Consider the following 23659-nt stretch of genomic DNA (forward strand, 5'->3'; position numbering starts at 1 on the left):
ACTAAAAAGCCAGAGTAGAGTGCTATCTACTTCCCAGTTGAATCCCATGTCCCCAGGAGTGCTCTCTCCTTTCCACAAGATTCTACCACTCCTCTTTACTCTCTATCTGATAAATACAGAGGCCAAAATGCACCTTCATTAGAGTACACTACCCAGCCTGCACCATCTGGGAAACTCCAGGGCCAGCACACCCAGTGGACAGCTACAGACCACATAGGAGCATCACCACCCTGCCCCTGCACAGTTGATCTTCCACAGAGGGTGGAGGTTGGTGGTCAGTGGTTACAACCAATCCTTGCAGCTGATTGACCTGGGTAAATCCCTCCCATTGACCTGCCAATAGCAACCAAGGTTCAACTACAAGAGGAGGGTATACTGGGCCCACACAAAGGGCACACTTCAACTATTCAGTTTGGGAGATAGGTAGAGAAGGCTGTGTCACTGGCCCTACAGGACACCTACTACATTAAGCCATACTACCAAGACAGGGAGTCAAAGCAGCTCTATCTAATTAATACACAGAAACAAACACAGAGAGGCTGCCAAAATGAGGAGACAACAAATCACTGCCCAAATGAAAGAACAGATCAAAACTCCAGAAAAAGAACTAAATGAAATGGAGATAAGCAATCTATCAGAAGCAGAGTTCAAAACACTGGTTATAAGGATGTTCAAGGAACTCATTGAGGACCTCAACAGCATAAAAAAGATCCAGTCAGAAACAAAGAATACACTAATTGAAATAAAGAACAATTTACAGGGAAACAACAGTAGAGTTGATGAAGTCGAGAATCAAATCAATAATTTGGAACATAAGGAAGAAAGAAACAACCAATCAGAACAAAATGAAGAAAAGAGAGTCCAAAAAAAACGAGGATCGTATAAGCAGTATCTGGGACAACTTCAAGAGGTTCAACATTTGCATCATGTAGAGGGAGAAGAGAAAGAGCAAGAAATTGGAAATCTACTTGAAAAAATTAAAGGAAACTTCCCTAATTTGGTGAAGGAACTAGACATACAAGTCCAGGAAGCACAGAAAGTCCCAAACAAGAGGATGCAAAGAGGCCCACTTGAAGACACGTCATAATTAAAATGATGAAGGTTAAATATAAATAAAGAATCTTAAAAGCAGCAAGAGAAAAGAAGTTAGTTACCTAGTGGGGAGTTCTCATAAGACTGTCAGCTGATTTCTCAAAAGAAACTTTGCAGGCTAGAAGGAATTGACAAGAAATATTCAAAGTGATGAAAAGTAGGGACCTACAGCCAAGATTGTTCTACCCAGCAAAGCTATCATTTAGAATCAAAGGACAGATAAAGAGCTTCCCAGACAAGAAAAAACTAAAAGGAGTTCATCTTCACCAAACCATTATTATATGAAATGTTAAAGAGACTTATTTAATAAAAAGAAGATCAAAACTATAAACAATAAAATGGCAAAAATTACAAATCTATAAACAATTGAATCTAAAAAACAAACTAAGCAAACAAGAACAGAGACAGAATCATGGATACAGAGAGCATTTTGATGGTAACAAGATGGGAAGGGAGTGTGGGGGAATGCATGAAGAGATGAGGGGATTAAGAAATACAAATAAGTAGGTACAGAATAACCATGGGGATGCAAGTACAGTATAGGAAAAGAGTAGCCAAAGAACTTAGATGCATGACCTGTGGACATGAACGATGGTGTGGGGATTGCCTGGGGGGGGGGGGGGTGCTGGGTGGAGGGGTCAAAGGGGAAAAATCAGGACAACTGCAATAGCATAATCAATAAAATGTAATTTAAATATAAAAGTTCACTGGTGAAGATGCGCTGTGAGAGCAAGGCCTTGAAAACGAGGCAAACCCTGGTTAAAATCCCATGGGCCTGAGGGCCAGGGGAACACGACTTCTCTCTGACCCTTAGCACTCATTTATAAAATGCTTTTGAAAACCCCTCCTCCTCTGGGTTGTTGGTAAGGTTAATCATCCCATACTGGCCCTGCTGGCTAGTATGGTCGCCTGCTGGCGTCCTGCACTCGCCTGACACTGACCTGAGATTCCCAGTGTCCAGCACAGTTACTTGCACCAGGCGGTGCTCAAACAAGACGTGGAATCCACGCTTCTATTCCCGCCCTGCCACCCTGGACATGAGTTGTCCCTCTGAGCATCCAGCTCTCTCTGTGCAAACCCTGAGAATGCAGTAGGGCCGGTGGGGGCAGTGCCTACAGGGACGGCCCCGCCCCCGACAGCTCTCGGGGCAGCTCCCCGCTCACAGCTCCACGGAGTCGCCCCCAACCCCCGCGCCCGCGCTTGGACGCCCGCTCCCTCCTCCTTCCCCCCGCTGTCCACTCCCACCACTCCTCCATCCTCCTCCTTCTCCTCTCCCTCCTCCGCCTCCCTCCGTGCGCCCCTGTCCGCGTACCTGTTCAACTCTCTTGGCCCTCGGGGACTCTAGGTTTCTAACCGGGGCGTCTCCGCGCCTCTCCTCTCGTCTCTCTCTCTCTCTCTGGTCTCTATATGTCTCTCTGCTCATCTCTGCCTATCTCTGTCTCTGTCTTCCCAGAGCTCAGTTCCGTCTCCGCCCGTGTCCTCCTACCTCCGGCCGGCCGGTGGCCGGAGGTGGCGGCGGGGCCCCCCCGCGCCAGGCACAATGAGTGGCGCCTGCACGAGCTACGTGAGCGCTGAGCAGGAGGTGGTGCGTGGCTTCAGCTGCCCGCGCCCGGGGGGCGAGGCGGCCGAGGTCTTCTGCTGCGGCTTCCGCGACCACAAGTACTGCTGCGACGACCCGCACAGCTTCTTCCCCTACGAGCACAGCTACATGTGGTGGCTCAGGTACCGGCACTGGCCCCTTATCCCACCTAGAACCCCAGTCCAGTCTTAACCCTCTTGCCCCACCTCAGCCAGGCCTCGAGCTAAACCCTCAGTTCTCATCCAAGTGCCCACCCTACCCACTTTTTAACCCCTGGGGCCCAACACTGACATTTGCTCCCACCCCATCACCAACCCAACTCCCTCTGCAAGCCCTTCTCAGCTCCACTCTCACATTCTGGTCCTGCTTCCAACTACTGTTCAGATGCAGTCCTGAACCTCCCACCCCAACTCCATCCTGAAAAACCTTCACTCCATCCCCACTCCCAGCGTCATCTTCCAGCACCCTCAACCCAACCCCCAAATACACACCAACACTCTGCCTGACAGCTAACTCCCATGTACCAGTGTTCACAGGAAACCCAGACTCCACCCTCATCCAAGTGCCCACCAAGATCCCCTTCCTCACTCGTGACTTACCCCAGTAGGATCTCAGCCCTTACTCTATCACCAGCCCAACCTCCCCTCAGTAATGCCTGCAGTCCCACCTCAGCTCTCCTTCCCCACCCTGACTGCAAACATTCTATAGACGTACATGCAAACCTCTGCTTCAAGCTTTAATTCTCACCTAATACTACATTCCACCTCAGCCCCATCCTCAGCCCAGCCTCAGCTCTTTCCCCCTGATATTCAGTCGCCTCTTACTGAGCACTTAAGCTTTTCTAGGCCCTATGGTGAGTGCTGGGGAGGTACTACACTCCTGAGCTCAGACAGAAGACCAAGAGATCGGAGCTACTTCCAAGTTCATCATGAGACTATGGCATAATGCCACAGTAGAAGCCAGCTCAGGCTGTATTAATCGAGTGATTTGGGTGAATATCTACCCACAAGTCCTCAGTTTCCTCACTTGTTCAGGGAAGGGGGTGGTTAGGCCATTGCTGACATTCCTAGAACCTCATTGTAGGGATGAGAGGGCAATTGGCTGCAGTCTCTCTCCATCTCCAAAGGCTTCACCCAGAAAGTAGCACTTGACCCTGGAACCTAACCGGCATTTTTGCCGATTCTCTGAGAAAAGAGAATCGGCAAAAATGGAGCGGGCCATCTCAGTAGACAATAATTTTCCTGTCCCTGGAAGTACCTGACCAGAGGCTGCATCCCCTCTGAATGGGAGAAGACAGCTTGCCACTAAAACTTCTCTGAGCCTTTGTCTTTTTATCTATCAAATGAGGAGGATGATAAGTCATTGCCTTGACTCCTGACTAGGGCAAGGACCAAATGAGATAAAGAGGTGAAATCAGCCTGGCGTATGCCCCTGACAATTATAGATATTATTTCTTTTTCTAAACAGTTCAAACCATAATTCTAAAGGACTTTTAGATGACCAGGTTTTCAGAGTCTGCACATTCAGCTGCTATCTGTAACCCAGAGGAATACATTAATTTATTTTCGGTTCATTCATATTTTCATTCATTTGTTATATTGCCTTTGCCTTGTGCCAGGTTCTATACTAGGCACTGGGGACACAGAATCAATTATTCCCGGCCCCTCAGGAGCTCACAGTGCACTCAAAGAGAGATGACATGCACCTACAGTACGAAAATGGAGCTTTTGTTTAAGACGCACTCTGTACTGAGCACTGGGATGGGTGCTGATGTACAATGGAACTTACTTCCCTTCGAGGTGTAGGGACAACGTGGAGCTTTGGGACTGACTAGAGCCCCGTCCAGACCTTGCCTCTGTCACTTAGTAGCTATGTGAATTCAGGCAAATTATGTCCAAATCTCTCTTTTCATCGTTAAAATGGCAATAGTAATACCTGTCTTATGGAATTGTTGCAGGATTTGGTGAAGTGTGCATGTGAAAGTGACTGGTACATGTTGCAGATGTTCACTGAAAGGGAGCTCCCCTCCCCTGCTTCACAGGTGGGGAAGGTGCAGCTCGGAGTATGCAAGGGAATTGTCCAAGATCTTCTAGGAATGTCGCAGTAGACTGAGATCCAGGTCCACCCAAGGGCCAGATGCATTCATACATTTGCAATCCTGGCATGTTTTCTCTCCATTTTACACATAAGGAAACTTGAAAGCCATTAAGTTGCTATCAGGGAGTGCCCCAAGCCCAGGCTTGTCCTGCTGCACAACTGTCTAAATCTGAGCCTGGCTCTCTTATAACATGCTCTATTCAGATCATTTGAAAAAAACAAAAACAAACAAAAACAAAAAAACTTAATGATCTTGTCTTCTGGACACTGTTCTAGCCCTTGGAAACATAGAAATGAGTAACCCCCTCAGCACCCAGCCAGAACCCCAACCCTCTACTACCACCCTCTTCCCTATACACCCTAGTGGTCCCTCCAGTACTGCCACGGAGTACTTTAGTGGCTTAGACAGTGAGGTAGTGATTCGTTAGGGTGAGCTCCGAGGTCACATCACATGCCAGTGTTGTCCCATCCTATTACCCCAAGGGCAGGCTAGTTCCTTTGTCCCCAGACAGATCATCTGAGACAGCACCCACTTCCTTACCGACCACTGATCTGAGATATATCCCCACAGCTCTCTCACCGACTCTTCAAAGGACCCTACTTTTAGAGGGTCCTTTCTATCCAGGTGGTCATAGATGTCCCTTGTAAGGGGTGGGGTCCTAACTTGAGTAGAGGTCTCCCAGCCAAGAGCCTTACAAACAGTCAGTGTATCTCAAAAGAGGAAATAACATTTCAAGAACTAATAAGTACTACATGGTTTATGCAGAAAATGTAGAAAGGACAGGAGAAATTAAAAAGGAAAGAAATCATGAGAGACCTAGTGTCTGAGCTTGGATTCCCCCAAAAACTTGGAGACAAGGATCTAAAGAAAGATAGTTTATATGGAAATCAATCCTAGAAATCTAGTGGAGCGTGGGGAACTAAGGGTGGAGAAGGGAAGGAACTAATGATGGTGTTACCAAGCAAGTCACCACCAAGGGTCACCAGAGTTTAAACTTGCTGAACTCTGCCAGCCAGTGTAGAACCTACACCTCAAAGTCATTCCAACTAAGGGCCAGGAAGCTGGGTGTTTACATATCAATTTCTGTTAGTCATTGGTTGTGTGCTGGTGTGAGAAGGCAGGCATTAATTTTCTTGCCCTTCTGACCTGCTCACTGTGCAGTTTGTGTCTGTTCTGGGCCTGAGAAAGCCCTAAGGCAAAAAGATACAAGTGCTGGCATTTTAAACTCTGGCCAGAATATTTTACAATTATAATCCTAATGGGACATGGACAGGACATCCACACCCTGGGCTATACCTAGTAACAGCCTGTTAGCATTTGGGGGCATTTCCATTCAAACCTTACAGAATTATGCACCTATTTGTGTTCATTTGAGTTGCAATTATGCAATATATTTAGTAGTATGTTCTGCTCCTTTAACATTCTCTCATCTAAATTTAGTCTTGATCTTAAATATTATTTGAAAAAAATGTTTTTAAGGGCTCTATGCTATTCCATTGCATCCATTGTGGGGCTGTCCAATAATTTATTTAGCCATGGTAATACAGACTCTCCAAAGCTCTAAGGTGTTTCTGTTCAGTGGTAATTAGCCATCAGCTAGCTGGGTGTGAAATGTGACACAAATGGCAAGGGCAGGAGTCTGGGTCAGGGAGAGGGGTGGGCAAAAAAACTGAAGAAGTAGTATGCCATATAGTGATTTATAAGATATTTGGTCTTCATTCACAGTTCCTGGCTCACAACTCCCAAAACCCTTGGAATTTCTTAAGTGTTGAGAACAATAAAGGTGTCTTTTGGGCCCCCATCAAAGGTGGGATGTGGTTGCCAGGAAACCCAACCATGTGATTAGAGGTTTGGAACCTCCAGTCCCCCATCCCTTCCTGACCTCAGGGAGAGAGGCTGGATATTGAGTTCACTTGTGAATGGCCAACGACTTACTCAATCATGACTACATAATGAAGCCTTCCCAAAACCTAAAAGGATAGCAGTTGGTCCTTTTTTTTTTTTTTTGGAGAGCTTCCATGTTGGGGAACCAGAAAGCTTTCATGTGCCACCAGGCCCCAAGCTCCACAGAAGCTCTTTTGCTCCTCTGTTCTTGACCTTGCCCTATGTATCTCTGCATCTGGCTGTTGATTCAAATCCTTTAGTATCCTTTACTTTTTTTAAATATATTTTTTATAGATTAAGCTATTACTGTTGTCCCATTTTTTCCTCACCTTTAATCTCCTTTGTCCTGGACCACCCCTCCCACCAGCATTCCCCCTGCTTAGTTCATGTCCATGGGTTGTACATATAAGTTATTTGGCTTCTCCATTTCCCGTACTATTCTTAACCTCCCCCTGTCTATTTTCTACCTACTAATTATGCTTCTTATCCCTGTACCTTTTCCTCCATTCTTCTTCATTTCCCTCCCCTCTGATAACCCTCCATGTGATCTCCATTTCTGTGATTCTGATCCTGTTCTAGTTGTTTGCTTAGCTGGCTTTTGTTTTTGTTTCCTTTAGGTTTAGTTGTTGATAATTGTGAGTTTGCTAAGATTTTACTATTCATAGTTTTGATCATCTTTTTCTTAGATAAGTCCCTTTAACATTTCATTTAATAAGGGCTTGGTGATGATAAACTCCTTTAACTTGACCGTATCTGGGAAGCACTTTATCTGCCCTTCCATTCTAAATGATAGTTTTGCTGGATAGAGTCATCTTGGATGGAGGTCCTTACTTTTCATGACTTTGAATACTTCTTTCCAGCCCCTTCTTGCCTGCAAGATTTCTCTTGAGAAATCAGCTAATAGTCTTATAGGAACTCCTTTGTAGGTAACTGTCTTCTTTTCTCTTGCTGCTTTTAAGATTCTATCCTTGTCTTAAATCTTGGGTAATATAATTATGATGTGCCTTGGTGTGTGCTTCCTTGGGTTCAACTTCTTTGGGACTCTCTGAACTTCCTGGACTTGCATGTCTATTTCTTTTGCCAAATTGGGGAAGTTCTCCTTCATTATTTTTTCAAGTAAGTTTTCTTGTTCTTCCTCTTCTCCTCCTGTCACCCCTATGATTTGGATGTTAGAATGTTTAAAGTTGTCCCAGAGGTTCCTAAGCCTCTCCTCATTTTTATGAATTCTTGTTTCTTCATTCTGTTCTGGTTGAATGTTTATTTCTTCCTTCTGCTCCAAATCATTTATTTGAGTCCCAGTTTCCTTCCCTTCACTGTTGGTTCCCTATATATTTTTCTTTATTTCACTTTGCATAGCCTTTACTTTTTCCTCTATTTTGTAACCATACTCAACCATTTCTGTGAGCATCCTGATTACCAGTGTTTTGAACTCTGCATATGATAGTTTAGCTATATTTTCATCACTTAATTCTATTTTTGGAACTTTGATTTGTTCTTTTATTAGGGCCATATGTTTTTGTCTCAACACAGCTGTTATGTTGTAAGGGGTCAAGCCTTAGGTATTCACCATGGTGGGGCAACCCATGGCACTGTGTTGTGATGCTGTAAGTAGGGGAGGGGTCAGAGAGGGAACAATGCTGCTTGCTTGAGTCTCTGTCAGTTTTCAGTCACTTCCCCCACTACCCACAAGCAAATTGGGCCATCTGGTACTGATTCCCGCATAGGTGGGTTTGTGTATGTTCCAGGACCCTGTGGGTCTCTCCAATGAACTCTCCTGTGAGGCTAGGAGTTTCTCCTGCTGCCACAACCCCCACAGGTTTTTTCAGTCAGAGGTTTTGAGGCTTTATTTCCCAGTGCTGGAACCCTGGGTTGTGCAGACTGTCTCACTCCTCATTTGTTCCTTTTGATTTATCTGCAGGCAAATGTGAGAACACTCAGTGTGCCAGCTGCTGCCTTGTCGTGTGTTCTCTCTGCCCCAAATGCTGCTCTCCATCCTTCCTGCTGGTCTCCACCCTTCCTTCTGATCTGGATGAATATTTTTCTTTAACTCCTTGGTTGTCAGACTCCCATACAGTTAGATTTTCTGGCAGTTCTAGCTATTTTTTGTTCTTTAGATTTGTTATTGTCCTTCTTTTGGTTGTGCAAGGAGGCAAAGTATATCTACCTACACCTCCACCTTGGCCAGAAGTCCAATATCCTTATAATAAATCAGTAATCTAGTGAGTGAACAATTTTTCTTGAGTTGTGTGAGCCATGATAGCAACATAATGGAACCCAAGGAGGGGGTTAATGGGATCTCCAATCTATAGCTGGTTGTTCAGCAGCACAGGTAAGAGCCTGGACTTGCAGCTGGTGTCTGAAGTGTGTATATGTGCTGGGGAGGGGGCAGTCTTGTACAGCTGAACCCTTCCTTAACCTGTGGAATCTGATTCTATCTTGGGTAGATCATATCAGAATTGAGTTGAATTCTCAGACACCCTGCCAGGGTCAGAGAAACACTTGTTGGTGTGGAGAAGTCTCCAAACACATTGTTAATATTGGGTCTGGCAACCCTTTTCAGAGTTGTAGGCAAGAAGGGCACAAAAACAAAGCCTGGTGCCTACCGATATCCTAGCATTAGAAGAATATCTCACAGCACCTGACACATAGTAGGTATTCGATGATGTTTACTAACTGCTTACTGTGGGTCAGGGCTTGCACAAGGAGAGGCTTGCACAGGCTTGACAGGGCTTGCACAAGTTGCATAAAGCAGACTAAATATAGTCTGTCTTCAAGGAACACATGAGAAATATGTAGATCAATTACTATGTGCTGAGAATATGCCATATATCATTCATCCTCACAACCACCCATTGGATGTTGTGTTTTCATTATTCTAACTTTTCAGACAAAGAAACTTAGGCTCAAAAAGTTAAATAACTTCATAAGGACTTCATAGTTAGTTATAGAGCTGGGTGTAACCCAGGTAGGTCTGGTTCCAAAGCTCTTTGCTCTTTTCCTACCACATTGGGCTTTCTGACCCAGTGGGAAGTGCTAAAGGTCCTCAGTAAAGCATCCTAGGTAGATTAACTGGGCATGCAGGGAATGGGGGTAAGGGAGAGAAAGATCACCAAGGAAAGCATTATTGAGGAGACATTTGAGACGGGCCACGGAAGACAGCTAAAATTCCAACATAGGGAGATAATGGGGAGGGATCATGTGAAAAAGGAAAGACAGTGGTCCCCAAATGAACTAGGAGGTAGTTGTCTAAAGACTAAGTGACTAAGGCCTGACTCAGGGCAGACACAGTGAGTGAGAGACCAGTGTGGAGAGGGTTTTAGATGTGGCCACTCATGTGACCTACTGGAGGGTGGGTCAGAAATTTCCTTGAGGCTGGAAGGACAACTGGTTTTTAACTAAGGCCTACCATGTGTCTTGATTTTTTTTTTAAGAAACAGCAGTGTGGGGACATCTCTTTAAGGTTATCCCAGCTCCCTGGCGTGGGAGTAGGTTAAAGAAAGTTGGAAGGGAAGGAGAGGAGAAGAAAGGGAACACACACTAGGAGGTGGGACACTTCTCCTATAACATGCTACCTCCCAAGCCCCTTCCTGACTCTCAGTTCCTCTATGGTCTTCTCTCCCCAGTGTTGGTGCTCTTGTGGGCCTGTCCATAGCAGCGGCGGTCCTCCTGGCCTTCATTGTCACTGCCTGTGTGCTTTGTTACCTGTTCTTCAGCTCAAAGCCTCACTCAAAGTTGGACCTAGGTTTAAGCTTACAGACTACAGGTAAGAAAGAGGCCACATGATTTCCTTGTATTCAGCAGGCAAGCAGTTTTACAAAGGGGACACATTTAGAAATGATATTTGGAACATTTGCCTCATGAGTGTTCCTAGAATATTCAGAAGCAGCAGCTTATGATGTGAACATTGCCCATCTAAACTTTTCATGTGCTCTGTGTTTATCAGAATAATTTGATATAGTCAGCATTCTATTGGTTATGCAAATATGAATTCATCTTGTGGATCTCCTGAAACAATGGTTTAATTCTAGACTTACAAAATACAAACTGACTTGAATACTACTACCCCAAACAAGAGACAATAAGAAAAATTCACTGCTCTCCAAACTCAATTTCCTCAGAAACTAAATACAGGTACTTTTTGACAATCTGATGTGCTGGACTACCCACTTCTTTATTAGCACAAGCTACCTAGAGCCTCCCTGCAGGGCCCCCCAGGAGAGTGTTGCTTTTTCACAAGTCTATCACATGTTTTCACCACCTCTGCAAGGTACTGTGAAAGGGACCAGTAGCTGTTGGCAAAAGATCTTTCAGTATAGTTTGGTAGACAACACTTAAAATGGTTGTTATTATCTCCATTTTACAAACGAGAAAACCGAGGCCCAGAGAGATTAGGTGACTTGCTCAAAGTATCACAGCTAGCAAGTGGTGAGGCTGAAATCTAGCCCATGCCTTTCTACCTGAGTCATGTTCTTTCTTCAGCCCACCACACTGGGTCTGTGCAGCACATAATTAAGCACAAAATTATTTGATACCAAATGTTAAAGAGGGTTTCAAAAAGGAAAGGAGACTTGAATTAGTGTTGAGTTAGTGAAAGAGTTGCTTAGGCAAGAGAGGGGAAAGGGCCTTCTAGAAGAGGATAAATAATGGGTAAAGGTGTGTGGGCAGCACTGAGGGAGACCTGTGCAATGACAGGGTCATTCACCCTGAAGCACCATAAGGAGTGAGGCTGGGCTGGATAGGGGAGAAATTTAATCTCAGAAGTAAGAATGGCAAACATCAGGGAGGGACAAGGGACAGGGTGTATAAAAGCTAAGTTTCAGAGAAAGACAGAGAGAGCTTTTCCTTCATACAAGATTATTTTTCCAATTTAACAACAAATTTGTGCAACAAACAACAGCACATGAACCCTTCTCAGATCCTGATGATTATGAATAATCCCACTGGGAAAAGCAGGAGGGATGGCCTTTGAGGATGGGAGGGTTTGGCCGGCTTCCCTTGGAGTCAGGAAGACCTGGGAGGCAATGGCAGAATAGAAAAAATCCGGAGCATAGACCCAGCCTTTGGGAGACCAGAGATAGCCCAGGCTTCAACTTGTATAGAGAAAAAGCATAAAAGTTAATGAAAGGTGTAGAAGAACCTGACTATCCAGTGAGATATGGGAAAGCTCATTGTCATAGACAACTTAGTTCTTTCCAAGTTAATCTATAATTTAAGATCCCAACAAAAGGTTTCATGGAATTTATCAAAATTCTAAAATTAATCTAGAAGAATAAAGGTGTAATAGTGGACAAAACAATTTTGGAAGAGAAAGAAGGGACTTGCCCTATCAGATAATAAGACATTTTTTAAAGATAAAAATTTGTCAATTTGATATTGGCACAGAAACTGACAGACAGAATTGGGCAATGCAATGTCCTCAACTCGTTGCAAATTTGCTTCTCAAGGTCTTTTGGCAATGTGTGGAAACATTTTTGGTTGTCACAATTGGGTGAGGGGTATTACTGGTGTCTTTGAGTAGAGGCCAGAAATGCCATTGAACAGCCTACAACACAGGACAGGGCTCCACAACAAAGAATTATCCAACCCAAAATGTCAATAGTGCTGATGTTGAGAAACTCTAGAATAGAAAGTCCAGAAACAGACTAATTAAAATACAGAAAAATTGACAAAATTGCCTGCATAAAATGCAAACAGACATCAGATACAAATAATACAAAGGACATTATACATAAAGATAAGAAACAAGTGATAGACTACAAAGATATTATAAATGGAACCACACACATACAGGCAATCATTATTTGCAGAATCAATATTTGTGAATTTTCCTATTTGCTAAAACTTATTTGTAACCTCAAAATCAATACTTGCAGTGTTTTCAAGGTCATTTGTGAAAGCGGACATGCGCAGAGCAGCAAAAAAATTGAGTTACACCATCACACACTTTCCTAGCTGAGGTTGAACAAGGCTGTGTTCTGCCCTCTTGTTCCAGGTCTCACACTGTAAACAAGTGTCCTTTTCATGGTATATTGAGTGCTGTGTTTTTGCATTTTTATGACTTTTGATGGTTGTTTCACTGTTGAAAATGCCCCCCAAAGGTAGTGCTGAAGTGCCGTCTCATGTTCCTAAGCACGGATAAGACTGTCATGTGCTTTGTGGAGAAAATCCATGTATTGGGTAAACTTTGTTCAGGCAGGAGTTATAGTGCTCTTGGCCATCAGTTAAATGTTAATCAATTAACAGTATGTATTAAATAAGGTGTCTTTAGACAGAAATACCCAAAACAAAGATATGTATTGATTGGTTGACAAAACGTTTTGACCAGGGGCTCACAAGAACCTAACTTTTATTAACTACATTGGCAAAAGTAAAAGAATGGATCATGTTAATATTGAGAAGTTTGGGTAGGGGGAATGGATACTGTCATATATGGCTAATAGGAGTATAAAATGGTACCACCACTTGGTAGAGTAAGTTGTCAGTATCTATTTATGTTAAAAATGAGTATAGCCCTGGCTGATATGGCTCAGTGGATTGAGCACTGGCCTGTGAACCAGGGGGTCGCTGGTTCAATTCCCTGTCAGGGCACATGCCTGGGTTATGGGCCAGGTCCCCAGTAGGGGGCACTTGAGAAGCAACCACACATTGATGTTTCTCTCCCTCTCTTTTTTTCTCTATTCCCCTCTGTCTAAAAATAAATAAAATCTTTAAAAAAGTGAATATACCCTATAACTCAGTAATTCCACTTCTAATTATCTTAGAAGAAATAGTTCGTTTCACTAGAAGAGGATTTATAAAGATGGGTAACATGATATTTTGTCATATTGGAAACAAAGAAAGTGTCTATCTACCAGTAGAGGAATAATGAGATACAATACCACAGTTAGAAGGACTGAACTAGCTCTAAATAGATCATCTTATTTGTTCTTCACAGTAACTGGGGAGAGTATAGATCTTATTACTCTCCATTTTACAGATGAAGAAACTGAAGCCCAGGTTACCTAGTGAGTGAGTGACAGAGCCAACTCTACCTCCACTCTCCTTGTTCTCCTTATTTCTGTGAAACAGAAGTCCCAACTATAGTCCAGACACTCATAAACTGTACATGCATTATCTCATCGAATTTTCCCAACTATCTGAGTGAGGTACGTATTATTATCATCCATTTTACAGATGTGAAAACCAGGTCTCAGAGAGGTGAGTTGACTTACCCAAAGGGTCAGAGTTTGTAAATCGTGGATCTGGAATTCAAATACGTGTGCTTTCCTGCCTTCCAAGTCCTACTGTTTCTATCTCACCAGGCCAGGTCCATGGGGTGCCCCTGCTTGTGTCCTGGTCCTCTCATTTCTCCCCACCCTTTTTCCTCCCTCACCCTGAGCCTACCTGTCAAAGGGAATATAGTTCATCCCTTGGCCCACTTGAAAACCACTCTCCTTTTTACTGCTTAGCCACCAGCTGTATTATTCAATTGCCATTGTCTGAGATAGCCTATGTTCTTGCTTTTTGCTTCTCATTTTTAAGATAGAAAATGTATTAACTGACCTTTTACTAAATGATAGCTTTTAGCTCCGTCTTTTGCACAGTCTCAGCCCTTAGTTCCTCTCTTTCTTCTTCATTAAGTGCTGTCCCCTCCTTCCCAGGAGGCTCTTGTCCCTCTTTCTGCATTTAAGACAGTTTAAGCTCACTATCTTACATTCATCAGAGCTTTACCCTTTCCACAGACTTCCATTTGTCTGCTGTCTCCCTCTCCAGCAGGACATGTAGAGAGACCATTAGCCCTATTTTACATCAGAGGACATTGGCCGAGTCTACGCAGTAGTGAGCATGTGCTGCTGGGATGTCAGTCCTGATCTCCCAGCCTCTATGATCACTGCACCGTACCTCAGGGGCCTGGTCTCTGAGTGTGAGGACAAGGACGGTATGGGGAGTGCCTTGGCAAGAGCAGAGTGGGAATGGAATAGAGTTTCTGAAAACAGGCTTCAGCTGCTACTGGGGTATTTTGTACTGGCCCATCTCCCCTACCTCCACACCGTCCTCCAAACGTGGGATGCAAAAAAGCCAGAACTTTCTTACTCTGGTACTTTGTAACTAGCTTGACCAGAAGAGTCACTGAGGTCCTACCGCTGTGCTAGATGCTATGCTAAGGACTTCAAACATATTATCTCACTTACCTGCCTAACTACTCTGCCAATTGGTTATAATCAATCTTATTTTGCAGATGGGGTGAGTGAGGAAAGTATGGAGTTTATGTTCCAGCCTTGGTGCATTTAATAAAAGACCAAAAAAAACAACAGGAATAAAAATGGAAGACAAGACTTCACAGTTCTCATCCTTGTCTTAAAGGTGTTGGTGAGGAGCTTATTAGTCAGTCATTTCCACTGACTGAAAGGCTCCTAGAAACCAAGTCTGATGCTTTCACTGCAGAGATGAGGAGCTGAGGCCCTGAAAGAGACCGTCACATGCCCAAGGTCATCCAGCCAATTGTCGAAGCCTGTGCCTTGTAGGCCGAGGACATGTCCCCGCAGCAGCCCATCTCACCTTCCAGTGAGGGTTCGTTTGCACCAGAGCCCACTGCCTTTTAATTAACCGCATTTGGTACCTCTGACCCAAACAAACCTCAGTGATGAGTCAGTCTTTTTTTTTATTGACACGTTCTTTTATAGTATCTATTTTAGGGGTTTGGGTGGGTTGGGTTTTTTTTTTTGAGGCATAAGTTATACACACATATACATTCATTTTTTGGAAAATGAGAAGATGAAGATAGGCAAAAAATGAAAAAGTACAGATCACAGAGAATCACTATTAACCTTTTGGTGCATAATAATTCTCTTTTTGTATTATAACACATGTAAATGCACATTATATATAGTGTTTTTCAATGTGTTGTTTTCACTTTACAATATACAATGAGCATCTTCTCATGCAAATGAATGAAACATCCTATTAAATGAATGAGATTGGGTCAAAAGATGAGATGTGGGTAGCAAGAGTAACCTGTAAATCAAAGGAACTCTGAAGGATTCAGTGTAATCGCAAATATTTAGCAAGAAAATGCAGACAAAAAACCTAGTGGTGGTGATATTAATAGCAGAAAACAATTAAATTCGGGTGAGAAAGGCATTGAACGGGATAAGGACAGTCCCTGGAATGCCTATTGTTAAAATGCGGAGCCCTAAACTTCTTTCTCAGACCCCTTATCTCTTCCAAAGACTGTTTCATCTCATCTCCCTCTCTTGTCATTTCTTCATTATTAAAAGGCCTGTAATCTATGTCCTCTTTAAATTCCTCAAGGGACTTAAGCAGCCTTTGCCTAAAATTCCCTTCAGTTTGCTGGCGTTCAAATTTTCCATGTTGGGGGTTCTTCCTCTCTCTTTGGCACGCTGAACTTGGGCTTCCCTTCATTTTCTTTGCAGAGTTTTTTTGCATGATGTAATTGTTTCCTGTGACAGTTTGGGATAGTTTCCTTCTCTTTTTTGTGCCTTGAGATGTCTGTGAACCTAGACCCTTGGAGCACCTGCAGACAGAACCGAGGGGGGAGGGGAAGGAACCGTTCTCTGCTGGGATTTAAGGAATTTAAGTTCTCCTTCTCTTGGCCACAGTCACAATCACTTGTAGGGCAGTCAGTCTTAACTCATCTGCAAGGAGGGAGAGAATCCTCTCTTAGCTGGTCATCATAGGATAGTCCCAAGTGCAAGGTTGAGGGCCCCAGGCCATGTAAGGACTGGCCACAGAGGTCCTTGGAGAATGGTGGGAAGGCACCACCCTGGTCTGGGACATCAGAGAGCCTGGTTCTAGTCCTGGCTTTGTGGTTCTCATTGTGTGGCTTTAGGCAAGTCACTTCTCTCTGGCCTTCAGTTTACTCTGTAAAATGTATACAGTAATACCTACTAAGAAAGTTATAAAAACTAAAGGTGATGCTTACATAGGAGCTAAATTAATCTCAGCACATGGTAGGCTTTTAACAATAAGTAGCTCTCATTTTTTTATTATTATTAGGTACTTAGATTTTACATTAGTCTCCTCAAAGAGTCTGCTGATCTCAGAGATACGAACTATATTTTAAATGCCTTTGTATCCCCAGAACCTAGCCTCGTTCCTAATCTATACTAAGGGTATGTTTGCTCTGTGGTAAGGTTCCAGGCTTTGGAATCAAGCAGAATGGGAAGTGAATCCTGGATCCACTACTTAATGGTTGTTTCATAATTGACCTTCTCTACCTGGGCCTCATTTATTTTTCTATAACATGGAATAATAATAACCATCTCTGAGTGTTAGGAGAATCAAATAAGATTGTTGTACCAGTGCATTTCAGCCAAACATGAATCCTATTGTAACTGCTGTGCTGCTCAGAGCCCCACAATTTAAGAGGGACCTTGAGCAATCAAAAGGTGATCAGAGGCAGCTCAGTCTAGGAGCCAAGTCCTGTCAGTAACAGCTGAGGAGCTGGGGACTTTGGGCCTTGAACAAAGAAGGCTCGGGGCTCACAGTCTAGGACCTCAAATCTCTGCAAGGCTGTCCCTGGGCACAAGGAGGAGACATTGGTGAGAAGCCAGAGAACAGAACTGGGATCAGTGTAGGGAGCCATAGGGAAGCAGATGCTGATTCAGTAAAGACAGACCTTTCTAGGAGACCTGAAATACTCTCGTAAAGAACACCCTCACTATTTTGGGCTATTTGGTTCATCAATTTGTAACTCTTAGTTTTAGAGAAAAAAAAAGCACCCCCCAAACTGGAAAGTAATCAGGGCAAAGCTAAATGTTAATTAATAATATTAATTATAGTTGTCCTAATTAATTAACAACATTTAGCCTTGCCCTGATTTATTAACTAGTAATTTAGTAATAGAGAATAATAGTTAATAATTAATCATGGGTATTTATTAATAGTTAAGGGGATTCTTGCATTGAATAGAAACTTGCTAAACCCCTATAACAAATGGAATACCTGAAAATGCAAGCTTAAATGACAAAGGATCCTAAGGAATCTACAAAACACACACACACACACACACACACACACAAAACAACGTTCTAGAACTAATAAGTGCATTTAGCAAGATCATTGTATGTAAGGTGAGAACCAAACATCAATTATATTTATATACAAGATGAATTAACAACAAACAATTAAGGACCACAATTAAAAATACAATAATACCATTTATAGTCACTCCCCCGAAAAGCTTAGGTGTAAAACTAATAAAACAGGATCTGTATAACAAATATCACAAAATGCTGATGAAGGAAATCAAAGAAGACAAATAAATGGAGAGATATACCATGTTCATGAATTGGAAGACTCAACATAGTAAAGATAAATATTGCAGCAGTTTATTTGTATACACAGACAAATTGACTCTAAGATTTACATGGAAAGACAAAGGAACTAGAATAGCTAAAATAACATTGAAAAAGAATAATAAAGTTGGAAGAAATCACACTACTTAGTAAGATTTTAAGACTTACTATTTAGCAGCAATAATCGACAGTAATTAGGACAGTGTGGTATTAGAGGAAGGACAGGCACATAATTCAAGACAGAGTCCAGAAATGGACCCCACGTGATAAGTATGTCGAAAAGGTTTTTGACAAAGATACAAAAGCAGTTCAATGGAGGAAGAATAGTTTTTTCAATAAATGATGTTGGAAGAACTAGACTTCCATAGGTAAAAAAAAACCAAAATCTTTACCTAAACCTCACACCTCATATAAAAATTAACTCAAAATAAATCATAGATCTATATATGATCATATAATCTATTAAACTTTTACTATGAACTCTTTAAAAGAAAACAGGGGAAAATGTTCACTACCTGGGGTTTGGCAAAGACTCCTTCCCCCCACCCCCTTTTTTTTAAATTTTATTTTAATCATTGTTCAAATACAGTTTTCTCCCTTTTACTCCCAATCCAGCCCCCGGCAAAGACTTCTTATACAAGGCACAAAAGGTACAACTCATTTTTTTTGTTTTTGTTTATTTTTTATTTTTGTATTTATTTACTGTTCATGCTATTACAGTTGTCCCAGTTTTTCTCCCTTTTTCTCTTAACCCCCAGACTCCCTTTTCCACAGTCAATCCCCACGCCGATGTTCATATCCATGGGGGATGCAGGTATGTTCTTTGTCTAAACCCTTCACCTTCTTTCAAGCAGTCCCACCCTCCGCTCTCCCCGTACAGCCTCTGTCAGTCTGTTCTTTGTACTGTGCCTCCAATTCTATTTTGCCCATTAGTTTATTTTGTTGCTTAGATTGCAGTTATAAGTGAGATCATATAGTATGTGCCTTTCATTGCAAAATGAAAAGGGAACCCACTGTATGGGAGAACATATTTGCCAATGATACATTGGACAAGGGTTTAATCTCCAAAATACATTAAAAACTCATATCATTCAACACCAGGAATACAAACAATCCAGTTAAAAAATGAGCAAAGGACCTGAGTAGACAGTTCTCCAAGGAGGATATACAGATGGCACATAGACATATGAAACAATGCTCAGCATTACTGGCCATCAGAGAAATGCAAATTAAAACCACAGTGAGATAGTACCTCACACCTGCCAAAATGGCTATCATGAATAAATCAACAAACAAGTACTAGTGAGGATAAGAAAGGGAACCCTAGTTTGTTGTTGGTGGGGATGCAGACTGGTACAGCCAATGTGGGAAACAGTGTGGAGTTTCCTCACAAAATTAAAAATGGAACTGCCTTTTGATCCCGTGATTCCACTGCTGGGACTATATACAAAGAATCCCGAAACACCAATTCAAAAGAATATATGCACCCCTATGTTCATTGCAGCATTATTTACAATAGCCAAGATTTGGAAACAGCCTAAATGCCCATCAGTAGAGGAATGGATACAAAAGCTGTGGTACATTTACACAGTGGAATACTATGTGGCAGTAAAAAAGAATGAATTCTTTTGCAACAGCATGGATGGAACTGGGGACTATTATGCTAGGTGAAATAAGCCAGTCAATGAAAGACAACTCACTTTTTAAAAAATTGGTCATTGGTCTTCATCAAAATCCAAAATGTTTGTGAAAAGACAAAAATTAAGGTAATTAAGATATTAATTAAAATAATGAAAAGACAGTGCCCTTACTGAGGAATAATATTCTGACACAGTATTGTTATCCAGAATATATAAAGAATTCTCAAAACTTAACATTAACAGAACAACAATCCCATTAGGAAATAAGCAAAAGACTTAAACAGATATTTCACAGATACCAAGTAAGCACATGAAAAAATGTTTTGGCTTCATTAAACATTAGAAAAAAATGAATATCAAAGCTACAGTGAGATACCACTTCACGCCCATCAGAATACTGAAGTAAAAACACTGACAATACCAAATGAGGAACGGAGGAGCAACTGGATTTCTTACACACAAGGTGCGACAAAAGTAGGTTTACAGTTGTGAGTACATGAAACAGAGTTTATTCTTGTATTATTATTTATTAATTATTATATTATTTTCCATATGAATAACTGTAAACCTACTTTCGCCCTACCCTGTATTGCTGGTGGGACTGTAAAATGGTAGAGCCACTTTGGAAGATAGTTTGGTGTTTTCACAAAGTTAAATACACACTTACTATATTTATTAATTTCCTAAACACCAAAAAAGTACATATAAAAACTGGTGAAAATTGCATAGGCTCAATAGTAGCTTAGTATCAATGTCAGTCTCCTGGTTTTGAAATTGTTTTATGGTTATATAATATGTTATCAATGGGGAAAGCTAGGTGAAGGATATACTGGAACTCTGTATTATTTTTGTAACTTCTGGTGAGTCTTAAATTGTTTAAAAATAAAAACTTAAAAACAAAACAAACAAAAAAGGAAATCATGGACTCTATAGGTGAGAAGTCCAAAAGTAGGGGTGGGCTTCAGGCACAGTTTGAATAGAAGTTCAAGTATCCTCAGGCTTATGACCACATCCTCTGGGAGTCTCTCAACTCTGCCCTCTCTCTGTGTTGGCTTTCTTCTCAGACTGACTTTGCTCACTGCACAAAGTAGGCTACCAGCAGTCCCTGGGACTTTATGCTTTTTGTTCCCTTCTGCATGCCAGGAGGAGAAAGGGAGCTATCTCTTCCTTCAACTAGGGGGAAAATAATAAAGGCCTGCGCTGTACTCTGATTTGACCACCTTAGGTCACATGCTCACCACTAAACCAATCACTGTACCCAGGGAAATGTTATGCACTGATTGCCCATCCATATGGCAAAGGAATGGGATCACTTGGTTGGCTCAGATCAATCAGGACCCACTCCTGTAGATGGGGTGGGGCCAATCCTACCCAAATATAATTACTATTACTAGGTGGAGAAGGGGGAAGAATGGATGTTGGGTAAGCAACTCCAATATCCAGTAAAACGTCTTTCTTGAAATTTACTCTTCCCTTGGTTTCAGGGGCACCATTTTTCCTAGATATCATCCATCAATGGGTCTTAAAGCATGAGTTTTCTAGACAGAGAAAGTATAAAGTGTCATTCTAGAAGAAATAGCATAAGCCAAGGCCCAGAGATGTGAAGGGATGGACCTATTTAGAGAACATTGAAAATTTTGGTGTGGCAAAGTATAGAGTTCACGAGGGAAGAGTGGTTGTTAGTAATGAAGCTGATGGCACCGGGAGCAAAAAGCCTTGAATGCCATCTCAAGTGTCCCAGGCAATAGGAAGACATTGAAGGCTTTTGAGAAAGAATAGTACATGGACTCACTTGACCTTAGACAGATCTCTCTGGCTATGGCCTGGAGGGTAGACTGGAGGCTGTTCCAGTGCTCAGGGCAGAAGAAGATGAAAGCCTCACCAAGGGTGGTGGCCTTGAGGATGGAGAGAAACAGATGAACGTGGCAGATAGTGATTTGGCGGAATCAGCAGGACCTGGTGAACTGCTTGACTTTGTGAAAGAGTTAGAGAAGAGTGTGAAGGATGATGAGAGATGACTCGCATTTCCGGCTTGGACACTTGATACATTTTTTTAGGCAGGAATGCCTAATTGTGTCAAGTGTCAAGTGCTGATGAGTCAAGGAGATAAGGACTTATAAGTGATCGTGGGATTTAGTGACAAAATATTTTAAACTATGGTGGGAGCAGAAGCCAAGAAAATTGCATCAGAGTAAGTCAGGAATGGGAAGTGGAGAATAAATAATAAAGCCAAATGAAATTCAGATATAAGAGGAGAGGATAAAGCAGTAGAAATTCAGATATAAGAGGAGAGGATAAAGCAGTAGATAAAGTCATGAAATCTATTCTTAAAATAATATATGTTTTTAAAATTTCCAGCACCTCTCTGTATACTGGTTGTGTAGTAGCCTGTACCATCTATAAAATTAGTTTTTTAATAGTTCCTGCCTCATGGATTTATGGTGAAGGTCAAGTCTTCATATCTCTTTCTTTAAAGATTTTATTTATTTATTTTTAGAGAGAGGAGAAGGAGGGGGAAAGAAACATCAATGTGTGGTTGCCTCTCATGTGGCCCCCACTGGGGACCTGGCCTGCAACCTAAGCATGTGCCCTGACTGGGAATCGAACCAGCAACCCTTTGGTTCATAGCCCGCACTCTATCCACTGATCTACACCAGCCAGGGCCTTCATATCTCTTAACAATTGTTTATTGTCTGTCTCCCCCATTAAACTTAAGTTTATTAGAAACATTGACAGCTCCTAGTGCTTGGTGTGTTATATCACTAATGAATATTTGTTAAATGAATGATGCATTTAAGACCCTGAGCACAGTCCTGCCCACCCAAAGTAAACACTCAGAGGAGTCAGCCAGGATGTGTGAAGGAATTCCTCCCAGTGGGAGGAATGGGATACAGGAGGAGACCCCATGCCCTCAGCTTGCTGTTTTCCAGATCCTGAGGAGGTGCCCCCTGACCACCAAGATGGGAATTCAGGCAAGTCGGTGGAGGTGCCAGGAGTGAACCGTCTACGGCAAAGTTACCCCTTCCCAAAACCACAGCTGGACTGGAAGGAGGAGCAGGCTGTGGACCCCAGACATCTTCTCCAGCACTGCTTCATGGCCACAGTGACCACCAGTGACATTCCAGGCATCCCTGAGGAGGCCCCTGTCCCCAGTCTAATCTCACATGGACCAGCCCCATAGACATACAATAAATGTCTCTACACCATCCTCTTCCGGAGTCTCTATTCAGTGGAAATGTGGGGGTGAGGATGATCAAAGGTACTTTAGTGCCTAGTGGGGTAAATGAGGGCTTTTCCCAGCAAATCCACCCAGAGCCTGCTGTGGACCCAGCTATTCTGCTCTGCCTAGCCCACCATGAGCCAAAGGGAGTTCAGACATGGATCCCAAGTAAAATGATCAGTAATAACTCCATGAAATCAAGGAGAAGCCCAGGGTTAGTGGAGGCTCTGAGGAGCCACTCACCTAACCTGGAGAGTCAGGGAACCCTGACTTGTTCTTCCTGATACAGAGCAGGTGTACTTAGGACACCACAGAAGAGGCAGATGCATCTCTGCTGCACTCCTAGGGTGAGCCACCTGCCAGGGGACAGAATGAGAGGGGATGTAGAGTACACAGAGTGCAACCACGTTTAATATCATCCAGTTCCTTAGGTGAATGAAAGAGTTAATCAATGAGTGAGGAAATGAATGGTTAGCAGGTCAAACACAGGCTTCACAGCGCGCAGACCAGACCGGAAGCAGCCACTTCCTGACCCTGCTGTAGCCTCGATAAAGTCCTTAGTCTCCCTGAGCCTCAGTTCCTTTGCTGGGTTATGGTGAGTATTCAAAGATGATGGATGTGAACCCCCTTCATAAACATAAAAGTACTACAAATACTGAAAAATTACAAATGGGTGTTTTTCAATATAGCAGTAAGAGCAGGTACTCTGGAGCCAAATGATTGGTTCAAATCTTGTCCTTGCCCTTACTTGTTAGGTAACATCTGTGCCTTGGTTCTCTCATCCACATAAGTGAGTGTAATAGTTGTTCCTACCTTAAAGGGTTTTGTAGGATGAAGTTACTTAGTCCA

The 23659-nt window shown here is 42.6% G+C and overlaps 2 protein-coding genes across 4 annotated transcripts; one reads left to right on the forward strand and one right to left on the reverse strand.

Moving 5' to 3' along the window:
• Nucleotides 1-1992: 1992 nt before the first annotated feature.
• Nucleotides 1993-22798, forward strand: SHISAL2A (shisa like 2A). 3 transcript variants are annotated; one of them, XM_036026090.1, is made up of 4 exons: nucleotides 1993-2182; nucleotides 2546-2814; nucleotides 10277-10416; nucleotides 22521-22798. In XM_036026090.1, the coding sequence occupies exons 2-4, from the start codon at nucleotides 2633-2635 to the stop codon at nucleotides 22769-22771; spliced, it is 573 nt and encodes a 190-aa protein (XP_035881983.1). In that variant the 5' UTR covers nucleotides 1993-2182; nucleotides 2546-2632; the 3' UTR covers nucleotides 22772-22798. The 3 variants fall into 3 exon arrangements, with proteins under 3 accessions (XP_035881983.1, XP_035881982.1, XP_028369569.1); XM_036026089.1 differs by lacking the exon at nucleotides 1993-2182 and adding an exon at nucleotides 2253-2437; XM_028513768.2 differs by lacking the exon at nucleotides 1993-2182 and having other exon boundaries at nucleotides 2253-2814.
• TCEAL7 (transcription elongation factor A like 7) lies at nucleotides 15735-18753 on the reverse strand. Its single transcript, XM_028511473.1, is given in 3 exon segments — nucleotides 15735-16004; nucleotides 16006-16167; nucleotides 18703-18753. Coding segments are annotated over 3 exon segments (483 nt in total).
• Nucleotides 22799-23659: the final 861 nt, after the last annotated feature.

The sequence above is a fragment of the Phyllostomus discolor genome, chromosome 5 (genome assembly GCF_004126475.2).
Source record: "Phyllostomus discolor isolate MPI-MPIP mPhyDis1 chromosome 5, mPhyDis1.pri.v3, whole genome shotgun sequence".
NCBI lineage: Eukaryota > Metazoa > Chordata > Mammalia > Chiroptera > Phyllostomidae > Phyllostomus > Phyllostomus discolor.

Coding starts and splice junctions, on each gene's coding strand:
- SHISAL2A (XM_036026090.1), top strand. CDS start 2,633: ATGAGTGGCGCCTGCACGAGCTACGTGAGCGCTGAGCAGGAGGTGGTG. Junction 2,815..10,276: donor AGCTACATGTGGTGGCTCAG/GTACCGGCACTG, acceptor TTCTCTCCCCAG/TGTTGGTGCTCTTGTGGGCC. Junction 10,417..22,520: donor TTTAAGCTTACAGACTACAG/GTAAGAAAGAGG, acceptor GCTGTTTTCCAG/ATCCTGAGGAGGTGCCCCCT.